The sequence below is a fragment of the Colossoma macropomum genome, unplaced genomic scaffold, assembly GCF_904425465.1.
Source record: "Colossoma macropomum unplaced genomic scaffold, Colossoma_macropomum, whole genome shotgun sequence".
NCBI classification, from domain to species: Eukaryota; Metazoa; Chordata; class Actinopteri; order Characiformes; family Serrasalmidae; genus Colossoma; species Colossoma macropomum.
The window spans coordinates 39,038,291-39,055,234 of record NW_023494793.1 but is presented as its reverse complement, the minus strand read 5'-3'; the positions used below and the strand labels follow the sequence as shown (position 1 = coordinate 39,055,234).

The 16,944-nt window shown below is 39.4% G+C and overlaps 1 protein-coding gene across 1 annotated transcript in view; it reads left to right on the top strand.

Moving 5' to 3' along the window:
* Nucleotides 1-7,934: 7,934 nt before the first annotated feature.
* The window catches only part of asic1a (acid-sensing (proton-gated) ion channel 1a), a 43,269-nt gene continuing 34,259 nt past the window's right edge, over nt 7,935-16,944 (top strand). The window contains exons 1-2 of the mRNA XM_036579506.1: nt 7,935-8,308; nt 14,037-14,232. Of these exons, the coding sequence (XP_036435399.1) occupies nt 7,935-8,308; nt 14,037-14,232 (570 nt within the window). The remainder of the gene's footprint in view (nt 8,309-14,036; nt 14,233-16,944) is intronic.

The following is a 16,944-nucleotide window of genomic DNA, read 5'->3' as shown; positions in this document are numbered from 1 at the left end:
AATGGCACCATTTTGTCCTGCTATAGTGATGTAGGTACTGTTCACCTCCTGTTGCCATTAATATTTAACAAGACATTATAAATATTTCCTTACATTAGTAAAGGCTGAACTGGTTTATCTTGCTTATATGCCTGGCCATTTATGCCACAATGTTATTTGAGGATAGAAGGAAGTGACCAGCGTGACAAATCTGTACACTGCTTGTATACAAGGCCAAGGGGGAACAATTCAAAACCTCAGCGTACAGCCCTCAACCCACATAAATCATTTAAAACCAGTTTCTATGAGAAATGTGAGCATAACTCAGTAAACTTGCATTTGAAAGCACGAGTCATTCTACCAATGACCCAATAAAACAGCACGCCACAGCAGGGACTTTACAGATGCCGAAGTGTCATTTCTATGTGAAACTACAGTTTTTTGACGCTTGTTTTAAAAATTCATTAAATAATAATTTTCTATCCTATGTTAAAATTATTTAAAATATATCTATATTTATAATTTCATTGTAATTTCTCAGTAAATCTTGTCATAGAATTTTTGGTCAGTGGTGTTACAGAAACACAAAATATCATTTGTAAAAAAGATGGACTTTCCAAATAACGGCTTGCATGTAGGGGTTGGTAATATGTCAAAAATATTATATCACAATACTTCAAGACATTTTCATGATACACAACATTTATCATAATATTTCATTTTTTGTGAGATTTAATACGTTGGAACAGACCAAACTGAACCTGTAGCACCACATGTAAAAAAAACTATATTAATAATAATACAAATCTACACCTACAATAATTTATTTTCAATGTTTTACAAACTGCACTGCACTAAATCCAAATAAACAGGCCTATTTATGCTCACTGTGTAATGAAGCATGTAGTTAGTCAGTGTTCTGTAAGTACTGGCGATATCCACAATATTCAGAGAAAAGCATATTGTGACATACATTTTTTATGATAACAATAAAATATCGTCATATTGCCCAACCTACTTGCATGTATATTTGAAAGAAAGAAAGACTAACTCTGAGAAGACGATGGTTAGTGAAATCTCTCCATATATTTTTGAAAAATATAGCTAAAATATTGACAAAAAATAACATAAATGTGATATTTATCATTTTTTACATGCAATAACTTCGAACCTAAAGTGTTAGTGGACTATTTTTTTTTAGAAAAGCTCAGATTTCAGTAATGTCAGCGGTGTTACCATCAGTAGTGTTACAACTTTACTCATGTTGCTCCATGTAACAGACTAAAACTGCACACTTGATTTACATCTCAACATTAATCCCCCCCCTTCGCCACCATAGTAGTCGAATGACCCACATGATAAAAACTTAAATATTTAAAGGTTCCTGAATATTGATTATGCCTGGTAACCTGAAGGTTGCAGGTGCAGAAAAAGCTTCTAGGTACAGCAATAATGAACAGTCAGCTAAAAGAGGATATGTGAGCATAAATTTTGGATGATGGTTCTTTTTTATATCCTCTTATTGTAGAGGCTCAAAAAGGGACCCATTTGGGTTCACTGCTTTGATCTTCACTGCTTCAGTATGCGTAATAATAATGTATTCCAATTTTAGCTCACCCTATTTTGGTTTGTAGACACCCACTCATCCAAAATCAAGGGTATTCATAGTGAGTTTGTTCCTTTGTTCCTCCTTTGCTGCAGTAACAGCTTCTACTCTTCTGGGAAGGCTTATACTAGATGTTGGAACACTGCTGTGAGGATTTGATTGCAGCCACAAGAGCATTAGTGAGGTCAGCTACTGATGTTGGATGATCCAAACTTATCCCAAAGGTATTGGATGGAGCTCCATCACACCAGTGATCGCAGTTCCACTGCTACACAGCCCAGTGCTTGGTGGGCTTTAAACCCCTCTAGCCCACTGTTAACATTGGGCATGGTGGCCTTAGCATCCCATTCTATTGGTCAGTGCTTTTCTGAGGGGATTATACAATTTGTGTGCACAAGTGAGTGCCTGTCTCAGCAATGTGTGCACCTGAAAATAGCTGAATTCATTAAAAGAAGCGAGGTCTGGATACTTTTGGACAGATGTATGTGGTGCACTGTACAAGGAACAACTAGCCTAAAGCGAAGGAGAAAATGAAAAGGGTGCGATTCAAGGTCCCTTGGTGTGTCCGCCTGAATGATGCCTGGGAACGGTGCCTGTGGAAGAGCTACAGCTGATGCACCTGCGCCTGCCATATGCCCTTCTCTCACATTCAGTGTAGCAATACTGGGCTGTGTGTGTGTGCGTGTGCATGTATTTAACTCTTTATGAGGAACTAATGTCTCCAGTATGATGGAAAACATGAAAACGTTGACATTATGGAGACATTGGTCTGCTCTGCATAAGAAAATGCCTTTCCCCCTGCAGCTTTTAATAGGAAAAGCAAAGTAGGCCAAAACTGAGCTTTTGGTTGCTGAGGTTAAGATTGGACAATATGATGGAAAACTAAATTTCTCGCAAATTTCTGTAAATATAATATCTAAACACTGTTAAAGTTCCAAAACATTCCGTATATGGAACCTATGCTGCAAAACCAGCCCATTTTGAGTTCAGTGTTTTTGTGATGTCATGGAAATCAACTCATTTACATGTACTCACATGTTCAGCTTACCGCAGTTTAAATATAAGCTATAGCTATAAGTAGTGTTTTAGACCCCAGGCCGCTTTTTGAACGAGGCACAATATAGGACAGTCAATCAGAACAGAGCACATTTACATGTAAGTCACAGTAAGGCACAGTAACAAGAGCCTGTTTAATAAAGGGATAAACAGAGGTTGGAAAATGATCTAGTTAAAATTAATTGTGACTCTTTTGATACATAAACGCACAAATGTAGCAGGATGTGGGATCTTTAACAATAAACATTCCTAAATGGTTCCTTGACGCCTTTGTACAGAACCTTTACATTATGTGGAGGTTCTTTAAACTTTTAAAAGGTTTTAATACACTTACATACATAAACAACCAATTTTTCACTGTTAGGTTTGGTTAGGTGCACCGTTCAAAATGGTTCTTCGAGGGTTTTATAATAAAACCAATGGATGTAAAGAGAACAGTGACATCTCAAAGAACCATCTGAATGCATTAATGGTTCTTTTTATGCTGAAATGGTTCTTTCTGTTTAACATAAAAAAACTGTTGTATAAATGGTTCTTTAAAGAACAAACACCAAAACAAGTTCTGCTGTTGTTAAGTCACAGAACCTTTTTGGTATAGAACCCTTTGTGCTAAGAGTGTGGAGTCACACAGCCTTTTCATACGCATACAGAAGCACAGGCTAACATCCCACAATGACACCGAAACACATTCATGTGAGATGATATGTATATTCTCTGCAATAAGGGTTCTATAGGAGACCAAAAAGAGGCTGTAACAATAGCAGAACCATTTATGGTGCCATATAGAACCATTTTTAAAGGCTCTTTAAAAAACCATACACATCAGGTTTTGCACAACAGAGAAGACCCCTTTAAAAGAATGGTATGGTAAAATAAAATTACAGCTTTACACTTATCTCACATGTAGTTGATCATCCAAGACATGTTTAGTGTCCAAATTTTGCTTCTTTGATATGGGTGACTATTTATGTGGTTGTTAGCAATGTTAGCCTCTCAGCTCCAGAGCTAAACTAAAGAGGCTAAATTTGGACACCAAACATGTCTTGGCTGACTTCAACTGGTGTGAGTGGAAAATTATAGTGTTGCATGACTCCAGGTTTTCTTTTAAACCACCCTAAACATACAATATATAGACCAGGGGTGTTCAAAGTCCAGCCCCAGGGCCATTTGTGCCCCGTGGGCAAATTTTAATCAGCCCATGACTTTGGTTTAAGAGCCATATTTTTAATAGACTGTGATTATTTTAATATCTGTAGACATGAAACAAAGCTTGGACATTATAAGAAATATTCAGGAGCGAGGAGAACTACAGGGAACTAGCGGTCTTTAATGATAACCATTAAGACAATTCACATTAGAAAGCGAAACCATCAAACGTGTCTTGGCTGACTGATTTCACCTGGTGTAAGTGGAAAATTGTAATGTTGCATGACTCCAGGTTTTTTGGATTCAATTTTGACTCTTGACTCCACTTAAATCTAACCAATATAGTGCCAGAGTCATTGATAAAAGGAATTAAGTCATCCTAAACATACACTACATAGCCAAAAGTATTGGGACACAACAACAGCTTAGCCACAAAGAAGGGCCGCCGAGTACTGAAGCACACGGTCCCTGTCCTCTGTCGAATCACTCACTACAGAGCTCCAAATTGCCTCTAGAAGCAACATCAGCAACAGAACCGCGCATCAGGAGCTTCACGACTTCACAAATGCTCTTCCGGATGAATGGGCAAAAATTCCCACAGACACACTCCAAAATCTTGTAGAAAGCTTCTCAGAAGAGTGGAAGCTGTTATAGCTGCAAAGGGGAACCAACTCCATATTAATGTCTATGGGTTTAGAATGGGTGTCATAAAAGCTCCTGTAGGTGTCCCAATACTTTTGTCCATATAATGTAGTTTACCCACATTCTTGAGTTGCTACAGATCATACCTTGTGTTGTCAGTGGCTGTGTTTACATGCAAAGATTGTTGCCAATCCGATTGAATACATACCGATTACTGATTAAGACTGAGGTGTTTTTATACTCACTCTACTCAACGATCTGATGGAAAATCTTCGTTTACATGCTCACTACAAGTAATCCGATCCAAAATGACGCGCATGCGTGGAGAACCACTTAGAGCAAACGTTACCATGACAGCGAACCTCATGTGAGGTCCAGTCAGCAAGATGAGTTTTCAGTTGCCGCATTTGCATTTTTAATTGCTGTAAAATTATAACAGACTCAGAAAAATGTACCTCAGATGTACTTATTAAAGAAGGCAGAGAGGAAGACGTCATGTTCTGGATGCCCTTCTGACCACCGTCTTTTAAAGTTCAAAGCATAAACTCTCCTCTACAGACCGGTTTCTGCTCCTGCCACGTTGAACGTTACAAACTTCAGCTATAAGGCGAACACACATGCGCAGAACGTACTTACACGTTCCGATAGGGAATGTAATCAGATACGGGCGTTTACATGACTATTATTCTTCTATTTAACGGATTATTTACAGGATTACCCACATCGTTCAATCGGATAGAAATTGTATTCCGAATGGCCTCAACTGGACTAGACTATTCAGATCAAAGTGTATACATGGACATATTTTATTCCGATTGAGCTTTTAGTTGGATTATTAACGGATTATTAGGCTGCATGTAAACATAGTTCGTGTTGTAAGTGTTGTAAAGCATGGCGCAGCAGGTAACACCATCACTGTGCCTACAGAAGACTGGCGGTTTCGACCCCCAGCCAGGTAACCTAGCACCACCACGTGGGAATAAAAGCCCGCGGCTAAGTCTCCAAACATAAAGTCAGCAAAGTGTGTTATATTGTGTAAATACTGAACTGAATTTAGTACGATTAAGCATTGAATCAACACTGCACATATCATATGCTCCTAAAAAAGGTTCTCCAATGGCTCTATATAGAACCTTGAACACTCAGAGAACCCTTTGCATGCTTAAATGGTTCTTTGCATGGTGAAATGTTTTTTTTTTTCATGTTGTATATGGTACTATATAGCACCAAAAAGGTTCTGCTATTGTTACAATGTCAAGCTTGTATACAGTAGCAGAACCCTTTTGGTGCTCTACAGAACCATTTTCAACAAGGTTCTATATAGAAGCATACAGAACACATTCCTCATCAGTCTGAAGAATCATTTCACCATGCAAAGAACTACTTAAGCATGGAAATGGTTCTCAGAGTATTCCTGGGTCTATACAGAACCACTGTCTCAACTAAAGAACCCTTGATTAAGGGTGTACAAAGAACTGATTCACATTAGAAAGCGAAACCATCATGTTTTAATCCCGCTGGTTCTAATGATCAGCAGGGAATACACACTTGTGTGTTTGCGCGCGCGCGTGTGTGTGTGTGTCTGTGTGTGTGTGTGTGTGGGTGGGTGGGAGGGGAGGGAGGGGAGGGGATAGAGTAGCTCCATCCTCCCAGAGCCTCGGACTCCATCAAAGCTTGGAGGAGAACATCAGGGATGGACAGGGAAGAAGAGGGCGCCTCGCCCCTCACGCACTCCTCCTTTTCACCATCTTACCGTGAATGGACGAACCGGGCCGGCTGGATCAGACCATCAGTCCTGAAGGAGACGTGACTGGACGGCTGGTTTGGGTTCTTTCATCGCCTGAGAGAAACCCTTTTGTCCCCGTGAAGTAAAATCTGAAGTAAACAGTCGTCCAGTGGGGCTAGCAGGCTTGTGGAAAACAACATGTTCGATTCTCAGCTGTCTTTAGTCGGCCATGTGAACTGGTGCGTGAGTAGCAGATGTAAAAATAACAGGCTGGTTTTCCAGCTCGAGCTCCTGTCACGCCTGTGAGGAGGACGGTGAAGAAGCTGTTCTCTCGGTCTTCCTCTGACACACTAACAAGTGTTGAAGAGCTCCGTTTTCACGCTTTTAAAGGAAAAACAGAACAAAACACGCGATTTCCGCGCTGTTTGGCTTTTAACCGAAGCCGCAGTGACCGTTTAACGGTCGCTCCTTCCACGGCGCGTGAGCTGGAACTCTGCACATCTAAAATCACCCGGGAGGCTTTGGAGGCGCGCGCGGGCAGAGAGATTGGCGCCACGGTGCGGATTCGAGCGTCGTGAACGGAGCGGGTTTCTCTGAAGAGACTATACGGAGTTTACACGTTCATAACCGCACACGCGCCTTCACACCTGAGCGAGGGATGAAGAGCCGTTTCCACTCGCCAGCTCGCACAACCCCGCGCGGATCCACGTGACACCGAACGTAAGAAGAGCGTTTAAATCCTTTTAGCTTCTTTTCTCTCGGACTTTCAGTGTAAGATCAAACTGATAAATGACGTCATATGTCACTTTTGATGCACTCATATTCACTGAATGAAGATTCGGCTTCTGGACTTGTTTTCTGTAGTGCGAGTTCTATTCTGCACTATTCTATTCTGTTATATTCTATTCTATTCTGTTAATTGGTTCTATTATGCTCAATTCTATTCATTTTTCATGTTCAGTTCTATCCTGTTCATCTGTTATGTTGTGTTCCATTCCTGTATTTTCTATTCTATTCTATTCTATTCTATTCTATTCTATTAATCTGTTAAGTTTCATTGCATTCCGTTTTTCCATTCTATTCTATAGAATTCATTTGTCATATTCAATCTCATTCAGCTTTATTATTGTGTTGTATTTTATTCTATTAATGTCTTCTGTTATGTTTCATCCCATTCAGTTTTTCTATTTTATTCTATTCTATTCATCTGTTAAGTTCCATCTAATTCAGTAATTCTATTCTATCAGGTTTTCTATGCTATAGAATTCCTTTGTTATATTCAATCTTATTCAGTTTTATTATTCTATTCTATTCTATTCTATTCTATTCATCTGTTAAGTTCCATCTCATTCTATTCTATTCTATTCATCTGTTCCATCCCATTCAGTTATTTCTGTCCTATAGAATTCCTTTGTTATATTCAATCTCATTCAGTTCTATTCTATTCTATTTTATTCTATTCATTTATTAAGTTCCATTCCATTTTATTCCCCTCTATTCTATTCTATTCTGTTCTATTCTATTCTATTGTTCTGTTATGCTCTATTACATTCATCGTCTTATTAAAATTCGATTTTCTGTTGTACACGTTTGAAAAATTGGTTAACTTTTCCTTTACAAGACACATGATGATGAGTTTCATCTAGGCTCATCTCTGAATCTCCTCTAGAAATTAGATGCTTTTTTATTTCAAAGGTATCTGAACCAAACTTGGTGGATTGAAGGGAGAGGTTGATCACTGGTCATCTGGCTTTGCTGTGAGAGAAGGGCAGTTCTCGGATGAAGCCCGCTACTGTGATGGATCTCAAGGTGGAACCGGTGCCTGTGGACGAGCCCCCTCCGCTCCAGGTGTTCGCACACATGTCAACGCTGCACGGCATCGCGCACATTTTCTCCTACGACAGGATCACAGTGAGGTGCTGCCTGTGGCTGCTCTTCTTCCTCAGCTCCGTGGCATTCCTGCTGTGTGTGTGTGTTGACCGTGTGCTCTTCTACCTGGAGTATCCGCACGTGACCAAACTGGATGAGGTTGTTGCACCCGCCATGGTCTTTCCCGCCGTGACAATCTGCAACCTGAATGCCTTCCGCTTTGGCAGGGTCACCCGCAATGACCTGTACCACGCCGGGGAGCTGCTGGCACTGCTCAACTCAAGGTGTGTGTTTGTGTGTGTGTGTGTGGAGTTGAGTGCTGTGGTGAGCAGCAGTAGGTGTGTGACTCACCGCAAAGAAGGTGTGATTCAACGGCTGCATGCAGTCATATTCAAAACTGACTGCATGAAATCAGGCACGCGGCTCATATCCGGACCTTAATTAGAGCCCTGTGGTGGTCATTTGTTCCAACCAATACACAACATCATACCCCCGTGCAACCACCCCCCACCCCACTGTGTAGAATTAACTGTCGAAATGTAGAATTGACTGTGTTAAGTATTGAATCAGTGTTACAGTGTTGCATTAACACTTAGATTCACACCTATTATATTAACAGCATCTCGAGTGATCTGATCCTAAGTGGGCTGATACGTATAGCTGTTTACGCCATTTCCATGAGTCTCAAATGTGCCTGCGGTGACTGAATTTTATGACCACCCGCATTTACCACGCCACATTTACGTCTCTTGCTGCCTTACATTGTTGTCAGACAAAAATGTAGTGTGAGCCAAGGTTCATGTAAATGAAAGGGCTGTTACAAATATTCAGACTACATGAAGCACTAACACAGCTCGCTAGAAGAGACGAAAACGAAGCTACAGCAGCTGCTTTCATCTCTATTGTGATGAAGCAGCTGATTAAGGTGGCCCTTCGACACTGTCGAGGACACATCAAGGAGCTTTAGCGTTCGCACCGCAAATTTTATGTGATCAAAAGTGTCCCTAACGACCTCCGAAGGTGGTCTCCAAGACATATTATACTCCATTTACACCTGAACTTAGCACTGTCCACTCATGATCTGATCACCCAGGATGCACGTTAATGTGAATGGGGTCTTAGAGTGTTGAATTACATTGCAGTGGTGAGATACTGTGCAGAAATACTTTAGTGTTAAATAAGCTCTCACGGTGCATTAATGAATTAACTGTCATAGTGTTAACTCTTAAGGGTAGAATTAACTCTTACAGTGTTGAATTTATAATTTGCTCTTACACTGGAATTATTCTTATGGTGTTGAATTACTTTACAGTGTTGAATTAACTCTTACAGTGTTGGATGACTTAGATTGTTAGATTACTCTTACAATAATTAAATGCTCTCACAGTGTTGAATTAGTCTCACAGTGTTGAATTACTCTTACAGTGTTGAATTTCTCTTACAGTGCTGGATGAACTCATTCAGTGTTGAATCACTCTTACAGTGTTAAATTACTCTTACATAGTTGGATCACACAGTGTTGAATTACTCTCGTAGTGCTGAATTATTTTTGCAGCGTTGAATTATTCTTAGAGTGTTGGATTAACTCATTCAGTGTTGGATTACACTTACAGTACTAGATTAACTCTTGCAGTGTTGGATTACTCTTAGAGTGTTGGAATTACTCATTATTATTGGATTACTTATACAGTACTGGATTAACTCTTTCTGTGTTCAATTACCCTTACAGTGTTGAAGTGCTCTGACAGTGGTGACTTACTCTTACAGTATTGGAGTAACTTGCAGTGTTTGATTACTCTTACAGTGTTGTCTTACTTTTACAGTGCTGGATTAACTCATTCAGTATTGAATTACTCCGACAGTGTTGAATTACTCTTACCATGCTAAATTAACTCATTCAGTGTTGAATTACTCTTACAGTGCTGGATTAACTCATTCAGTGTTGAATTATTCTTACAGTGCTGGATTAACTAAATCAGTGTTGAATTACTCTTACAGTGTCGGATTAACTCATTCAGTGTTAAATAACTTTTACAGTGTTGAATTAACTCTTACAGTGTTGGATGACTTAGATTGTTAGATTACTCTTACAATAATTAAATGCTCTCACAATGTTGAATTACTCTCACAGTGTTGAATTACGCTTACAGTGCTGGATTAATTTATTCAGTGTTGAACTACTCTTACAGTACTGAATTACTTTTACACTGTTAATTTAATTCTTACAGTGTTGAATTACTCTTACAGTGTTGAATTACTCTTACAGTGCTGGGTTAACTCATTCAGTGTTGAATCACTCTTACAGTGTTAAATTACTCTTACATAGTTGAATCACACAGTGCTGAATTACTCTCGTAGTGCTGAATTATTTTTGCAGTGTTGAATTATTCTTTGAGTGTTGGATTAACTCTTGCAGTGTTGGATTACACTTACAGTACTAGATTAACTCTTGCAGTGTTGGATTACTCTTAGAGTGTTGGAATAACTGTTACAGTGTTGGATTACTTATACAGTGCTGGATTAACTCTTTCTATATTCAATTACCTTCACAGTGTTGAAATGCTCTGACAGTGGTGACTTACTCTTACAGTATTGGAGTAACTTGCAGTGTTTGATTACTTTTACAGTGTTGGATTACTCTAACAGTGTTGAATTACTCTTACACTGTTGATTTAACTCTTACAGTGTTGAATTACTCTTACAGTGCTGGATTAATTCATTTAGTATTGAATTACTCCTACAGTGTTGAATTACTCTTACCATGCTAAATTAACTCATTCAGTGTTGGATTACTCTTACAGTGCTGGATTAACTCATTCAGTGTTGAATTACTCTTACAGTGCTGGATTAACTAATTCAGTGTTGAATTACTCTTACAGTGTCGGATTAACTCATTCGATGTTAAATTACTTTTACAGTGTTGAATTACTCTAACAGTGCTGGATTAACTAATTCAGTGTTGAATTACTCTTATAGTGTTAAATTATTCTTACATAGATCACACAGTGTTGAATTACTCTCATAGTGTTGAATTATTTTTGCAGTGTTGAATTATTCTTACAGTGTTGGATTAACTCGCAGTGTTGGATTACATTTACAGTACTGGATTAACTCTTGCAGTGTTGGATTACTTTTAGAGTGTTGGATTAACTGTTACAGTTTTGGATTACTTATACAGTGCTGGATTAACTCTTTCAGTGTTGAATTAACTCTTACAGTGTTCGGTTAGTCTTACACTATTGAATAATTCTTGTAGTGTTGGATTAACACTTACAGAGTTAATTTACAGTTTTGAAATCACTCTTGTAATGTTGAATCAACCCTCACAATGATGATTTAACTCCTACAGTGTTGAAGTAACTCTCACACTGTTACGTTGTGTCTATCTTGATTTATATAAACACGGGGGATTATGCAGACTAAGTAAACAGCTGGGAGGCGGTAGCTGTAAGAGCATTATTGAGGTCAGGTACTGATGTTGGATGATTAGATCTGGATCACAAAACTGTGCAGTGTTGTATAGGCCTCCAAGACTGCTGGTACCCCAACACAGCAGGGTGCATGTTTACGTGCTCGGCTGCAGCAGAGAGAAAGATTCATTTCCATTCTAGTCTCCAGCATTCTAGTCATTCTCTCTCCATCTTTTTTCTGCAGAGGATTGAAACCTAATAGAGTTCAGTGTTCTTTTTAATCAGGGAGAGAATGGTCATCAGAAATAGAGTTTGCTGGCAACAGGTAATCAATCTCCCACAGGCATCAGAGTGGGTGTTGAAGGTCTGTGGACTGCTGAGGTGCAACACTCACAGAACCTCGAAATTAAATGCTATTTTTGGCTCTGCTATCGATGGCAGCTGCCATTTGGCAGTGAAATATAGTGCAAAATCTTGTTGCTGCAGTGTTGCAGTGCCACATGGCAGCGTAGTGACAGTGTGACCGGGGTTTGAATTTGACTTTAGTCATGCCTGTCGCTCCATTCTTGTACTCAGTCACACATAAACACATACACCCACTCTTATATTCTCTTTCTTCTGTCTAGTGCTTTGCCCTCCAGTGCCTGACCAGGGAACTGAACGTGAAAGCCAAAGCTTTTGAAAAAGCTTTCTGTGGTCATTTATGAAATGAATGAGCTGAATCCCATTTGCTGTTTCACAGTTTTGTTAAAGTATCAGCTCTTTTTTGATCTTTTACACGATTGCTGTCTCTAGCATTCAGACAAATAGAGTGAAACTTAATCATAATTTAGTGAAAATCTGCTTGAATACTTTCTAACTTTGAAAGCTGCCAGTATTTGAATACAGAAATCACTACTCAGATATTCGCTATGTTGTATCATGGCAAGTCAGAGTTACAATTCAGTGAAATTTCTGCTCATATGAAGTGAGTATATTATACTTTTCCACCATGCAATACGAGTGCATTTAGAGGAATTCCACCCTTTTTTTCATAATTAAATGGTTAAGATGTGAACAAAGTCATTCAGAGTGGTCAGTCATTCAAGCCAAGTCAGAATTATCACAGTGGTGGTGATAGGAACCAGACATCCACCCCTAACAACTTTGTTTGGTGGAATTTCTTTTTAACATGAGTGTGTTGCTAAGGGATTGATTTTGAAGGTCGGGATAGTGCAACTACTGTAGCTGGCGTTTGCTAGAACAGACATCTCTCTGTTCTCAGTGTAACCTCAACAAACTAGCATTGGCACATCATCCACTGAAGAGAAAAACTTTGGGTAGAAGACAAGAAGTCACCATCTACCTCTGCAGCAGTCAGCTCTAGTGTTAGCTCATTGGCTCATTTGGCAGAAGATAATTCAAATGCCGTGGCCAAAAGATTTGCTACAAATGATTTACCCTGCAAGTACTAGTTTACCTTGCTTGTGTTTTATGATGTGTTAATATGATGAAGTCCCCATTTTTTATCCATTGGTGAAGTCTTACAGATATTCAAGTATCCAAATGATATGAATAGTCAGAATGTACATTGTTATGGATGTACAAACAAACAGTGAACTTGTTGCTTCCTTATACGCTAACATTTTTTACATTTTTGGTGGATTTTTCCTCTGTTCCTCCCCCTAAATTAGTCATTACCTGTTCCCCATATGACAACGAGGGGGTGAGGCCTTCTTCTTCTCAGACTTTTGACATTGAAGGCTGAGGCATCGCCAGGCTTCACACTTATGATCTTTTGTTAATTAGGCAGTTAGACAGTCACAGCACTCAGGAGCTTAAATGTCTGAATCCAAAAAAAGAACTCAGTGTGATCTGCGCTTGATTAGTTCCTCATGCTCACGCCGAGAGCACTGTCTGTGCTTAGATAGACTGTTACCTGTAGCACAGCTGTCTAACTGCATGATCACCAGGAGACGGGCAGGGTTTCTAAAGATGTAAGCTAGGAGAACCTCCGACTGAACTTAGTTTAAAAACATTTTTCAAAAGTTATGCAAAAATTTGGAGCTGACCTAACTTAATTTTTTTACAGTGTAGATTATAACAAAGGTTCATGCTTCTTATATCGTTTCTGCTGCCTGGTTTAATTTTGTATCTTAGGGATCACAGTGGAAATACAGTCATATGCAAAAGTTTGGGTACTCCTGGTCAAATGTAATTTTGTAGATTTTCTAAGTAAACAAATAAAACTCTACAGAGAACACACTAATTCACATTATAATGCACAATAACTGTTTATCAGCTGAATTTAACATATAAAGTATAGAATGTGACCTTTTATATTTTATGTTTTATTTTTATCCAATATCAGCAAACAAAAAGAAATCGGGCGTTTATAAATTGCAGAAAGGCCCTATTTGTGCATGCTGTCTGTAGAGAATGCATTAACTTATTTGAGTAAAGGTAGAAGGTTCCTGTCTGTAGTTCTACTTGAGCGCAGAATCATTAATTAATTAAATGTACTGTATGTTTTGAAAATATGGTCTAATAAAATCAATCGTTCATTCAAAAAATCAGTTAACCTTTTCATAACGTCCTCTTTTCTCTCTCTCCCTCTCTTTAGGTATGAGATTCGCGATGTTCACCTGATTGAGGAGAGCGTTCTGGAGGCTCTGAAGACCAAAGCTGACTTCCAGAACTTCAAGCCCCGGCCCTTCAACATGCTCGAGTTCTATAACCGAACGGGTCACGACATCAGAGACATGCTCCTCGCCTGTCAGTTCAGGGGGTCACCGTGCAGGCCCGAAGACTTCAAAGTGGTGAGTCTATCTCGTTCCATTGCGGCCCTGAGGAGCCGTTTTCAATTACAGCTCAGGATCTGTTCACCGCAGATGATTAAATTCCACCAAGGTTTTCAGCCTTGAGCTGTTTAATGGGTTTGTCGCCGTCCGCGGCACTGGAGCGGCCCTGAACAGGTGCTGAATAACAGCATAACAGGATGTGACAGCGCATCATTTAAACGATGCCACGCAGCGAGGCTGGCGCACGGATTTCCCTCAGCAGTCTCCAGGCTTGTCGACTGACTTCTTGATCGAGGTTTATGAGAACATACAAACAGTTTACACTAGAACAGCTGTTGACTGGGACAGAAGCTGTGGACAGAAGAACTGGAGCACAGTGGAGTCTGATGTTCAGCATTCAGTGCTGTTTACTGCTTAGTTGGAGGTGACAGCATACCCATACACCTCTTTGACGTTGCTATGGTGATGCGATATTCCTCTGGGCTACAAGGGAACGAGTGAACACGGACATTTACAGGGACAGTCACTCAGAGCAGTCTCGAGGGGAGTCTCAAACAGCCCCTCCCCCAGCTGAGTACATGTGCCCTACTTATCTAAGATTTACACCAATATGCTATTATTATTAGCATGTTCAAAATACAGCCACAAACAACCTCATATATGGAGCAAAATGCTTTTTTCCCTTCAGCAAGGTTGGAAGCTTTAGTATGAGAGCTTTGAGAGAATGACACTGTCTGAATGTCCACTTTTTTCTCTTTTAGACTGCTTTAAGCGACCTGAGCAGGTCCAGAATACCGTACCCCGCAGCCTTTAAAATAGGTCAGCGTTAAATATTAGATTTGGTGCGAGGTATGGTGGGGGTGCTGGCAGATTCCGAGCTTTCTCGCTCTCTTACTCTTTCCCCTGTTCTGACTCATCGCAGTGGAAGAAAAATAGCACTGAAAAACATACTGGACCCCATATCGCTTTTAGAAGAATTCACACAGTGCTCGATTTTCCCTCCTCTCCCTCTTTCTCAAACCCCTTAAATGATAGGCCAAGCTTTCATTCCTCACTTAAATATAGCTCAGCCTATTTGCATTGTTTTCCATGTCGTTACAGAATAATAAGCCTTAAAAAGTAACAAGCCTGGGAACTTAAGGAGTGCAAACAATCGCTGACACTTGATGTAAAGGCTGACCAGATAGGGACAGTCTTAAACAGCTTATTCCAAAAAAAAATTGAAAGCAGTTCTTAAATATTATTGCAAGGCATATACCAGTAATTGCAACATGATCTAAGATGTTCTATGAAGTAAATGACATTGTACTGACATAAGGGCCCGTAAACTAATGTGATGGACATTTGTTTCATGCATAACACTGTTATAAAAGAGTTTAATGTATAATGCAAAGGCCTTGTTAAACCCTTACAATCCCAGGCTTATTACATACTAAGGATTGTTATTCAGTAACTACAGGGACTTCAATGCAAACTGGTTGAGCTATTCTTAGGTTACAGAACAGGGATCGGCACCCCGAATGTTAAGAAGAGCCGTTTTGTCCTTTCAAAAAAAATCAAACCACCTTGGGAGCCACAAAATTTACATCTTGGCTGTAAATATGTCTCAGTTTCTGCTGTACTGTACTATTATAGGCTAAAAAATATAATATAATGAAAATGTAGACTTACTGTGCTCTGCTTAAGCTTTAGCTCAGCTATAGCTGCTGTTCTCGCATCTCTGGCAGGAAACTTTTGCAAAAGTAGAGTAGTTTCTTGTAAAACGTCTCTTACCATTAACTTTTTGCAAGCCTGAAATCGCTTCTCACTCGCCAGCTTCTCGTTTGAATTTTCCCATTCCACCTTAAGTGGTGCCTGAGGTGCCAGAGTATAACTACTGCACCATTTAAAGTGGAATGGGAAAATTCAAACGAGAAGCTGATTTCAAGCTGAAAATTCAAATGAGAAGCTGATTTTTGTGACTTTTTGGTGTTTGTTAGTTTCAGTTTGGTGTTGCAGATTAAAAGTACCAGGGAAAACAGGTGGAGTGATTGTAAATGCAAATTAGTCCATTTGCGCCAATCTTCAGGGTTAAAGGGTGAATTAGCAGTTGTAGGCTATATTAACTTTAGCATTTAAGACCATTTATTGTTAAACTGCGTTAGAACGATCAGCAGAGCTTTATTTTACTACAAAGAAGGATTATTTTTTTTTACTTACAAATCTAATTCTGCTGTGGAGCCACAACAGGGCAGTAAAAGAGCCACATGCGGCCGACCCCTGTTATAGAAGTGCATGATAAAGCTTTGGAACTGCCAGCGGGCCCTGGCCATTTAAGGGGTTAAGAGCCCCATATATCAATTCTATGGAATGCTTTCAAGCCCTTGAGCTTAAGTAATAATTTTTTTACACATTTTCATGTAAACACAAATTTATATATACATATACTCTTGCATGGAAAAGTTTGGGCACCCCAAGACAAATTACATATTTTGTTGTTTTTTTAAGTAAAAAGAAGTAAACACAACCTGTACAGCAAACTATTCAAAAAAACAAAACAATATTTTTCTGCAAAAGTTAATGCACAGTTGTTTTTACCGTTGTTAATATGTAAAAGTTTGGACATCCTTCCAGTTGTAAAGTCTCAGGACCTAATTAACTCATTAGGTCTTAATTACCTCGTTAGGACTGGTTAGACAGATCCAAAATTGTCATTACGAATTGTCAGCTGTTTGCAATTCCAGAATATAA